We start from the raw sequence: 11,340 nt of genomic DNA, 5'->3' as shown, positions 1-11,340 counted from the left end.
AGCCATTATTAACGATATCTGTGATGTGTTTGGAATGTGCCTTAAGTATGCTATAAAGTTTCACGCAAGCAAAGCAATGAGAGATCACTTTTTTAAACTATAATTGTTGTCTTTCTGACACCCGTTCATACTGGCTACTGAAGTAACACAGTCTAATTGATAAGTGGCAAATGTTTGCTAAAAAGTAGGTGAAAATTACAGGACAAAAATATATTTCATTGTTGGGTTTCTATTTAACCATGTTTGTACTTTTGACATTTGACTTTAGAGAACTTTAACTATTCATTATTTTTCCTCTATTAGATGTCTGAGTTGCCATCTTGAGAATCACAGTTTTATCTGTCGGGTTACTATGGATAGACAATAGTCTGTTGCTTTAGGCCTATTGTACCAATGCCTCCAGTATTACGTTTGATTAAAAAGCTGTCATGCTAAGATGCTAAAATGTTCTATAAAGTTATTTTATTTTCTTTTTTCATGATGGTTTTCTTGATTCATGTTGTTAAGCATTCACCATGTACTGCCCTGTATTGTACTTACAATTTTTTTTTTTTTTTTTTTTTTTAATGCTCAAGTTGTGTTTGTAATGTTACATTACAACATGTAACATGTTATTGCTTTTCACAGTGAAGGTTCTTGTAAATAAAATGTTTGTAAGCTACAAGACGTTAATGAAGTGTGATATGTTTATGATGAAGACTAATAGAATTTCAAGAGTAATAATTTCTATGTACATAATTAGATGCAGCATGTCTTGTATCATACTGTATAAAACATTTAAATTGTTCTCATTTTGTAAGTAAGGAGACTCTTCAGTTGTAAATTACATTTAGTTGACCAAAGAGACAGTTGTTGTTTTCTTAACAATAAACAAGATAAACATTCAACATTCAACAACAACCCGTTTTTTTCCACACCCCACTACTTAAGATAAAAGTTTCTGCACAAAATACTTATTATGAATTAGCAATAATACACGAAACATGATTTTAATATCCTTTGAAGTGCTTCAAATACATTAATGCCGCTATAGTTTCATTATTCATACAGCCTCTAGGTCGCACCATTGCGGCATGAAACAGATGGCAAGAAAACCTTTGTTTATTATTTATGCTCTGTAGACAAGTAGCGAAAAGCTTTTGATTCTACTTTTTCCTCGTTTCTAAGTGTAGTGGAAATGTAAATTTATATTCGTATTTCCTAGTTCTTTATCTTTAAAAAAACATGGATGAAACCGAAAACATTAAAAACTTTAACGAACAGAAGGTAAGTATGTAAACCTAAATGAATAATTTAAACTGTTGAGAAACATCGAAGAAAATACTTAATTTTGTCATTTAAAATAATAATAATCAGTAGGTGAATGCAGTGTTCAGTATCGTTAATCGTATCGATTCGACATCATAGTTACAGATAGCCTAATCCTCAGATGCAGTATTAGACAAGGTAAAACACAAAGTAAATATCCTTGCATATTTCCTGTTTAACCAACCAATCTGTCGAGCACGAGTCTCAATCTATTTGAATGTCAATCAGTATTACTGTTACAACTCTATTCAGTTGCTTGTTGTTGGTTTCAAGCAGTATCTTTAAAGGGGCAATTGACTGGGTTTTTTGGGTATTTCACACTGTTCCTTAAGGTCTCCGAATAGGGTATGTAACATTGGTTGGGTTGAAAATGGCCCGGGTGCTGTTCTATGCCCTCTGACAGATCCTCTGAAATGTTCCCGGGAAAAACCACTAGCTTTTCTCCTTTTATGGTATGCTCATTAATATTTAGATAAGCTGCGCGCTGATTGGTTGGTTATCAACGAGTGAAGCTGGGAGCAAAAACGCAACACGGCCAACAGCAGCACTTGCTGAAACACCGAAGTTGGAGACTTGAAATAAAAACGCGCAAATAAACCTATTGTGTCTACACAACACTGTTTTCAACAGATTGACTATATATCATTTGAAATGATAACATTACTTGTTTCCACTTCTGTTGTTGAAGCAAACTGGATTGACTTAGGTGGGTAGAACGTTAGGCTACAGTACAGCTTAGCAACCAAACCATATCGTGATTCTACACGGCTTCAGTTAGCTAGCTAGGCTAGCTCTAGATATCTTGCTGTAAAATAACATGACAAAGATCTGGACAAACATGCATCGTGAATTGTAGATTTTCATTACACAGGTTATTTATTTGAATGAAACAGTCAGGAACATGAATCAACGTTACCCAGCTAACACATTTACGTTGCCCTGACGTTGTCGCAACGTCACGCGATGACCAAACATACGTTGCCGCAACGTCTTTGGCGACGTTGCGGGACCGTGCATCTGTGGGGCGCCAGTAGGTTGCCGCAACGTCATCTTGTGACGTTGCCAGTCCGTAACCGCGACGTCGTGGCAACGTTAATTTTCCGACGTTGCCAGTCCGTAACCGCAACGTCGTGGCAACGTTATTTTCCGACGTTGCCAGTCCGTAACCGCAACCTCCTAGCAACGTAATTTTCTGACGTTGCCAGTCCGTAACCGCGACGTCGTCGCAACGTTATTTTCCGACGTTGCCAGTCGGTAACCGCAACCTCCTAGCAACGTTGTTTTGGGACGTTGCCAATCCGTAACCGCGACGTCGTGGCAACGTTATTTTCCGACGTTGCCAGTCGGTAACCGCGACCTCCTAGCAACGTTGTTTTGTGACGTTGCCAGTCCGTAACGGCGACCTCCTAGCAACGTAATTTTGTGACGTTGCTAGTCCGTAACTGCAACGTCAACAATTTACTTAATTATGAAGTAACCTATATTTCATATGCAGACCTCATTTGCCCAGAAGGCTACTTGTTTTGGTATAATAGATAGCCAACGTTAGGAGGAATATGTTTGTGTGATGTGTAGCCTGACTCAAGCTAAATCATAAACGAGGCAGCATTTCAGAATCATAAAGTGTTTTAATCGCCATGAAAGTTTGCACAGACAAGGAATTTACTTTGGCAGGAAGGTATATACATTCACCATATAGGAATCCTAAATATGTGGTCTACCTATACTAAAGGGGAGTCAGATGGCTGATCGGTTGGGAAATCAGGCTATTAAATCAGAAGGTTGCCAAATGATGTGTCCTTGGGCAAGGCACTTCACCTTACTTTCCTCCAGGGAATATCCCTGTACTTACTGTAAATAAGAGCGTCTGCTAAAATGACAATGCACAAAGTATGCATGTAACATTTACAATTAAAAAACTAAAATGGCCAAAATATATACATACGTGATAAAAAGTGCCACTGCAAAACAAACACTGCAAAGAAAAAAACACTGCAAAACAAACACTGCAAAACAAAAGTGCCAAACAAACAAAGTGCAAAAAATGAATTAAAATCTTCTTCCAGTCCCCGCTATGAGTTCTGTCTGTTGGCCCTGACAAGGAAGCACAAAATAAGTTAGTGTTCGATTAACATAATCGCACGTGTGAAAAGGGGCTATACAAGTCATTAAAAAAATCACATCTAAAATAATATACGTCATCAATTAAAATATTATGTGATTCTAGATTTGTGTCATAGCCATGTGAAAGATTGGATATGGAAGTTGCAAACATGATTCATTCACCTGGCTGGTTTTGAATGGGCTGCCGGGGTGTGTTTGAGTGTTTCCTCTATGCGGAGCTCCACAGCTTTCTCTCCCAGTCCCGTCTTCTACTTCATCACAGCGTCTGGAATTAGAAGTCATGAACTTATTGTCAGCACCAATGTGAACGTTGAATGCGTGTAAGCCATAGTTTGTGGGATCTCCAAACACTTACCGCTCTCTTTCGCAACTCCAGCACCTTAAGGCGCTCCTCAAGGTCTTGAAGTTCAGCCTGTGTTTGGGCCACCTGTAGGTCCATCACTGGCACCTCTTCAGTGTGTCTGCCCTGTGGTCGCCTGAACAGGAGAGCCTCTCGCTGGTTCTCTTCCAATGTCTCCATCTTCCGGAGCATAACCTGTAATGTGTCTGTAATTAAAGACAAGTAAAACAAGTTTACAAGAGTTTGCATGATTGGCATACACTGTGGTTCTTCTAGATTAGCTGTAACATTGATGTACATAACAAATGTTACCTTGATTGGTCTTTGCCCAAGATGGTACAGCTGAATGGGGTATACAAAGCATTAGTAAGACAACATTTGTTGTTTTGACAAATATGTTTCCCCCCACGATCAGAACAACTTAAGTATGCCTTACAATTAGGTATGCCTTACAATGGCAATGGTATGAGTATTTTTTTGAGTGTCTTATATTTGCACTTGCCTGGCTGCCAGCTGTTTTCCGGGGCACCCTATGGGTTCTCCTCCACCAGACCAGAGTTGACACCTAGAGGTATGGCATCTGGTGATGCAAACGTTTTAAGTCATACTTTTGCTTCAAAGCATAGCCTTTAGGGTTGCCATGGCTCATACAATTATTGTCACTGTTATAAACGGTCATTCATTACTTTACCATAATTTCCAAGGGACACAGTACTTGTGATGGTGGTCGGATCACCTGTACAGAAATGAAAGTGGAATGTAGTTTACGTACATAGTAGCCTATTAGTATATTGATATAGAAGAAGCATCGCACATATGTGATCGTTCGAAAGCAGGGCCCCACAGCGTAGCATCGCACATGTGTGATTCTGAACATTCCAACCAACTATTTTCCGATGGGCAGAAACTATATGATAAACACTACAGTATGGCTTCAAAATGTACAATTAGTAGGCTAACAAGTAACACTAGCAAGTAGTAGCATTGGTACGAGTATTATCTTAGGTTGCTAGGTAACGGAAGCTAATTAAAGCTACATACCTTCCGTTTTGGAAAAATAACTCACGTACTCTGGTGAAAGTGTCTGAAATATTTAGAACTCACGCATCTAAAGGTTAAAACGAATACACTTATCCAAAAAAAAAATGTCATGTACAAATTGGAAGAATTAGTGACATGATACTTTTACAGACGCCATTGCTGTGCATGCCATGACCGACTGTGAACGTGATCAGCCACGCGCTAGCGTCTTTGAAAATTCAGGGCTAGCTAACTAAATAAACTATTTTGGGACAAGGTTTTCTAACAGTTCTGAACTTTTATTTTCACTGATTCTTTTGAGGGTGATTTTTGAGACTCTAAACTTTGATAACATGTATGCATTTTCAGTATTTCAAAACAACTTTCTGGAGGGTTTAACCTAGCTAGCGAAATTCTAACGTAAACAATGTGAATCTGATATAACGCTATAAACAACTCAATTTCAAACCTATATGCCCCATCCAATTTCTAAAAATATGTTTATATATTTAAAACTATGTCTGTAAAGAAACTCACCTTTGAAGTAACTTATTTCCAGGTAAAATCCATTGTGTGAAAGACGGTAGGACCCCGGCAAAAACTGTTTAGGAAGCCCAGTTTCAGCTATGCCTTGAAATGGGCATGCGCAAAGTTGTTGCTCAGGGGCAGACTGAGGGGCAGGTTTGCTAAGGAAGAATTTTAATATTCTGTGATGACTTGTCTTTGAAAATGAAACTCTTAAGAGTCGCTTACCTTTTGGTCACATTTAACAATTTTGTAGGCCTATTACAAAACTATTGGAGCACAAATTTGCATTGTGTGTCATACAGCTTTGGTGTGCTATAGCCTACAAATAATGTTTGCTTAATCATGTTACTCATCACACATTGATTGCTTTTGTACATGTTTATAGTAAAGAATGAAAGACTAAATTATATTCCACATTCTGTCTTTTTTAATTTACGATGTGTCTGCATATGAGAACATTGATGACCAATGACCTGCTGGGGCTGAGCAGCACATGAATTACATGCAGTGTCTACATTTATATATATAAACCACTATATTGCACTCAAGATCCGTTGTCCTGCGACAAAAATAAGGTAACCAGCCGACCAAGGGACGACGTCGCGGCAACGTTGTCCACGGGTCTAAAAATAAGGTAACCAGCCGACCAAGGTACAACGTCGCGGCAACGTTGTCCACGGGACCAAAATTAACGTAACCAGACGACCAAGGTACAACGTCGCGGCAACGTTGTCCATGGGACCAAAAAATAACGTAACCAGCCGACCAAGGTACAACGTCGCGGCAACGTTGTCCATGGGACCAAAAAATAACGTAACCAGCTGACCAAGGTACAACGTCGCGGCAACGTTGCCCACGGACCTAGAAATGACGTTACCAGCGGACCAAGGTATGACGTCGCGGCAACGTCGCCCACTGGTCTAAAAATAACGTAACCAGCGGACCAAGGTATACGACGTCGCGGCAACGTTGCCCACTGGTCTAAAAATAACGTAACCAGCCGACCAAGGAACGACGTCGTGGCAACGTTGCCCATGGGACCAACTGGCAACATTCCCTTTATAACGTTGCTACGACGTTGCCACGACGTTGCCAGAAGGTAACGTCGCGGGTTACCAACTGAGCACTTACTGGCAACGTTGCCGCAACGTCATGTGTTAGCTGGGTAGCCCCATTGCCAATAAACTAGGCTAAATGATCACACATTCTACCTATGCTCTTGCATTAACTAGCAAGCTAAACTTGTTTACATGCCTACAGTCTAGGTGTTACAAGTAACAGTTACTAGCAATGCTAACGTATCCTGTATCTATAACCTGCCTTTCTCCAGTTCTTTCAAATAGATTATCTGGACAGGCGTTAGCAATAAGCCAGACTGCAGTTCGTTTTCTGGCTATTTTTTTTTGGAAGCTTCCCTTCTAATACCGACTACAGCTAGTCTAGCTAGAGTCATTTGATGTGTGTAGAAACGTATTTAGCATTCTACCTGGTATACTATATACAGGAAACGTTAGCATTGCTAATAACTGTTAGCACAGTTCAGCTTCCTAGCATATCCTGCTTGAAATTGTCCAAGGTTGTCAAAACTGTCTTGGGTGAAATGTTCAGAGCGAACTTCGCCGGGATCTTCTCATAGACAACAGCAGCCATGCCTGTTGAATGTTTGGCTCCTTGGGAAGACTGAGTGTTAGCCTTCCCTGTACAGCCTGGAACACAGCATTTAAGACCGTGGTCCATTTTCAATATCCTTGTTATAATTCAAAACGTTCTTCTTTGTAATTCCTTATAAGTAGCCCACACAGAGCAGCGCGCAGCTAAACTAGTATCAGAGATACACGCTACCTCGGACTGGTCTGTATGTAAATTCTGGGGCGTGACAAAGATACAGACCAGAGCCAATAAGAGGGCGATCACCGGTCCTACGTAGGACCGGTGGCTTTGTTGAAAAGCTAGCGTTTTACAGCCAATTTTTTTCTTTTTGAGATTTGAATAGGAAAGAGGTGTCAATGGACTTTGATATTCACGGTATGTTCAGTTTACCCTCCGAACTGTCGTTTTTCAACAATGACAAGGTAAAATCGGTTTTGCAGTCAATTGCCCCTTTAAGCAGTATTTGAGTAGACTATGTAGTATAGCACTGCTTTGGCATATCTGGCATGTGTGGGGTGGGGACTGAAGTCTGTCTATACACAGTAGGCCTAATGCTGATAATAACTTAACCAGTACTTAAAATGACTATGGTTGTTTATTTCTGTCTATTGGGCCCTGAACATAACTCCCACGGGTTCATTTATCCATACAGCCTGTAGGTGGCGCCATTGCGGCATGAAACATAGACGGCAAGAAAACTTTGTTTATTGATCAAATAAAAATGTCACTTTTCTGTCTAAAACGCATTGTTTAGGAAGAGACGACGCATGGCCCTCTCCATGGTGTATAGACATTTTATGACGTAATCGGGCAGACAGGGATTGTGACGCGCTTTACAAATTTATAATCATTGATGCAGCAGGCAAGGAGCGAATCGCGTCTACTTTTTTTCTCGTTGAAAAGTGTAGTGGAAATGTATATTTATTGTGGAAAATGTATATTTATTTGAGTATTTCCTAGATTGTCATCTTTAAAGAAACATGGATGACATCCCGAAACATAAAAAACTTCGGCGGCCTAAACAGAAGGTCTGGTAAACCTAAACTATTTAGACTGTCGATAAACATCGACGAAAATACTAAATTTTTCCAAATTGTTTCAGTAGGCTACTTTTGCGTTTGACAGTTGTGTTTCACAAATAGCCTACCCCAAAACTGTAGACCTTTTTAATAGTCATATTTCATATGTAAAAGAAACATTTCTTTTTTTGAAAACAAAATAAAATAATCTCTGTTCAAGACACTCGCTGTATTTCGCCGCTAGCCCCTTCTCACTCATCCTTATGTTTGTGTGCGCGTGTGTGTTTTCATACGTCTGTTAATTTACTTGGCGTGTGTGTGTCTGTGTGTGTGTGTGTGCGTGTCTAGCTTGCTCGTCTCGCTACCAACCGCCTCGCGCCCTGTCGGCCAGCTCTGGGAGCTGAACTGAAGCTTCCTGCCCTGCTGTTCTCAGAAGTTCAGAACCCCTTCCAGGTAAGAACACATACCTGGAGAGACTCAACACATTTGACACTTTGTTCATGTTGTTCACATTGATCAATGAGCAACATACAAACATACAGTAGATAATAAAGGTTCAGAAGTGCATACGTCCAACAGTGTTTCAGTGGGTAGAGCAAAGGGAGTTTGTATTTGACCAGCTAATATCAACATAATCTCAGATACAATATGCTAATGTCGAAGTGCAATAACAACAATATAATCATGTCAGAACTTGGTGCCAAAGCTTGCTCGATGCCCGGAGCCCAGCCGCAAGAGCAAGGCTGCCAAGAAGGCTGCAGGAGCTGAGAAGGATACAGGGGCCAACAAGGGGCCCCTGGCAGAGTCCTGGAGGGTTGTGGAGGACGCTGGAGCGGCTGATCGTTCAGCCCTGGCTGACGAGCTGGCAGGACTACGCATGGTGGTGAGTAGAAGGCCCTAATCCACCTCCCTGGTACTACAGACTCCAGCCAGGCTCCTCCCCTCCTCTCCATCTTCCTCAGCCTCTCCTATATCTCTGATACTACATTTTTCCAAATTGTTTCAGTAGGCTACTTTTGCGTTTGACAGTTGTATTTCACAAATAGCCTACCCCAAAAGTGTAGACCTTTTTAATAGTCATATTTCATATGTAAAAGTAACATTTATTTTTCGAAAATAAATAAATAATCTCTGTTCAAAACACTCGCCGTATTTCGCCGCTAGCCCCTTCTCACTCATCCTTATGTTTGTGTGCGTGTGTGTGTTTTCATACGTCTGTTAATTTACTTGGCGTGTGTGTGTGTCTGTGTGTGTCTGTGTGTGTGTGTGTGCGTGTCTAGCTTGCTTGTCTCGCTACCAACCGCCTCGCGCCCTGTCGGCCAGCTCTGGGAGCTGAACTGAAGCTTCCTGCCCTGCTGTTCTCAGAAGATCAGAACCCCTTCCAGGTAAGAACACATACCTGGAGAGACTCAACACATTTGACACTTTGTTCATGTTGTTCACATTGATCAAAAGCAACATACAAACATACAGTAGATAATAAAGGTTCAGAAGTGCATACTTCCAACAGTGTTTCAGTGGGTAGAGCAAAGGGAGTTTGTATTTGACCAGCTAATATCAACATCATCTCTGATACAATATGCTAATGTCGAAGTGCAATAACAACAAAATAATCATGTCAGAACTTGGTGCCAAAGCTTGCTCGATGCCCGGAGCCCAGCCGCAAGAGCAAGGCTGCCAAGAAGGCTGCAGGAGCTGAGAAGGATACAGGGGCCAACAAGGGGCCCCTGGAGGAGTCCTGGAGGGTTGTGGAGGACGCTGGAGCGGCTTATCGTTCAGCCCTGGCTGACAAGCTGGCAGGACTAGGCATGGTGGTGAGTAGAAGGCTCTAATCCACCTCCCTGGTACTACAGACTCCAGCCAGGCTCCTCCCCTCCTCTCCATCTTCCTCAGCCTCTCCTATATCTCTGATACTGGCTCTGTTACTGTGCCTTGCTCAGTATGTTTCTTGCCTTAAGGTGACTGGTGGTGCATGTGCGAAGCTGCGTCCCATCCCCCAGACAAGCTACTGTGAGTCTTTGTTCATTAATGTATCAACATTTAAATGATCACTTTCTGTCAAGAGAAGGGATCCACCAATCAAATTGTGACTCCGCTCTTCCTTTAGGTGTTCTTCCAGCAATCAAAAGTTCCTCTCGCCAAGTGGAACCAATCAGAGCATCGGCCTCTGAAACACACGGGCCCCTGGGCTGCAGAGCCACACCAGATGGAAGGGAGAGTACGTATTCCTCTGCACCTCCGTCTCCACCTCCGTCTCTACCTTTGCCCCCATGCCAACCTGAGGCGCTGTCTCCAGGTTATTTTCCACCTCCAACCTTGAATGACCCTGTGACCCGGGACACCACGCCCAGTCTGCTGTCATTGGAGGAGACCGGGGACAAGCTTTCTGTGTTGGAGGCCATGATGTCACACCCGTGAGTGTTCCTCCAAACATCCCCTTTAGACTAGTGTCCTGTTCAGCATAATGTTACGATGTGTCGTCAGTTGTACTGTACTGTAAAGTGATGTCAAACATCAGTTCTTGTTCTTGTTACAGTCATTGGCAGGGGCGCCGTACAGGGGGGAAAAGTTAGGAAGATTCTAAGGGCCCCTGACTGACAGGGGCCCCAAAAAATAGAAACAACTAATAGAAATGATCAAAAAATATTAACAATATTTTTTTTTTCATGGGGCCCAAAATTCCTGGCGGCGCCCCTGGTCATTGGAAAATCATCAACAGGGTCCTTTTGAGAAAGGTAAATAAAATGTTAACGTGAATTCCTTTTACTCAGTCTGATCACCACATGTATCTGTATTGCCACATGACATGTTCTCAGAAGATCAGAACCCCCTCCAGGTAGGAACACATACCTGGAGAGACTCAACACATTTGACACTTTGTTCATGTTGTTCACATTGATCAAAAGCAACATACAAACATACAGTAGATAATAAAGGTTCAGAAGTGCAGCAGTCTAACAGTATTTCAGTGGGTGGAGACAAGGGAGTCTGTATTTTATCAGCTAATATCAATATAATCTAAAATATAATATGCTATTGTAGAAGTGCAATAATAACAAGATAATCATGTCAGAACTTGGTGCTAAAGCCTCCTCGATGCCCGGAGCCCAGCCGCAAGAGCAAGGCTGCCAGGAAGGCTGCAGGAGCTGAGAAGGATACAGGGGCCAACAAGGGGCCCCTGGCAGAGTCCTGGAGGGTTGTGGAGGACGCTGGAGCGGCTTATCGTTCAGCCTTGGCTAACGAGCTGGTAGGACTAGCTATGGTGGTGAGTAGAAGGCCTTAATCCACCTCCCTGGTACTACAGACTCCAGCCAGGCTCCTCCCCTCCTCTCCATCTTCGTCAGCCTCTCC

The 11,340-nt window shown here is 42.0% G+C and overlaps 1 protein-coding gene across 1 annotated transcript; it reads left to right on the top strand.

Annotated features, from left to right (window-relative positions):
• Nucleotides 1–1,112: 1,112 nt before the first annotated feature.
• LOC124483455 lies at nt 1,113–11,283 on the top strand. The gene is made up of 10 exons (XM_047043924.1): nt 1,113–1,266; nt 8,338–8,442; nt 8,681–8,872; nt 9,270–9,374; nt 9,612–9,803; nt 9,948–9,999; nt 10,097–10,207; nt 10,286–10,403; nt 10,709–10,724; nt 11,078–11,283. The coding sequence occupies exons 1-10, from the start codon at nt 1,225–1,227 to the stop codon at nt 11,270–11,272; spliced, it is 1,128 nt and encodes a 375-aa protein (XP_046899880.1). The 5' UTR covers nt 1,113–1,224; the 3' UTR covers nt 11,273–11,283.
• Nucleotides 11,284–11,340: the final 57 nt, after the last annotated feature.

This window comes from Hypomesus transpacificus, chromosome 21 (assembly GCF_021917145.1).
Source record: "Hypomesus transpacificus isolate Combined female chromosome 21, fHypTra1, whole genome shotgun sequence".
Taxonomy (NCBI): Eukaryota; Metazoa; Chordata; class Actinopteri; order Osmeriformes; family Osmeridae; genus Hypomesus; species Hypomesus transpacificus.
The sequence above is the reverse complement of the archived record's forward strand: the minus strand, read 5'-3'. Positions and strand labels throughout refer to the sequence as shown.

Excerpts from the sequence above, each read along its gene's own strand:
- LOC124483455 (XM_047043924.1), top strand. The coding sequence starts at position 1,225 with ATGGATGAAACCGAAAACATTAAAAACTTTAACGAACAGAAG. Across the intron at positions 9,375-9,611 it reads AAGATCAGAACCCCTTCCAG|AACTTGGTGCCAAAGCTTGC; the intron begins GTAAGAACACAT and ends TAATCATGTCAG. Across the intron at positions 9,804-9,947 it reads TGGCAGGACTAGGCATGGTG|GTGACTGGTGGTGCATGTGC; the intron begins GTGAGTAGAAGG and ends TCTTGCCTTAAG.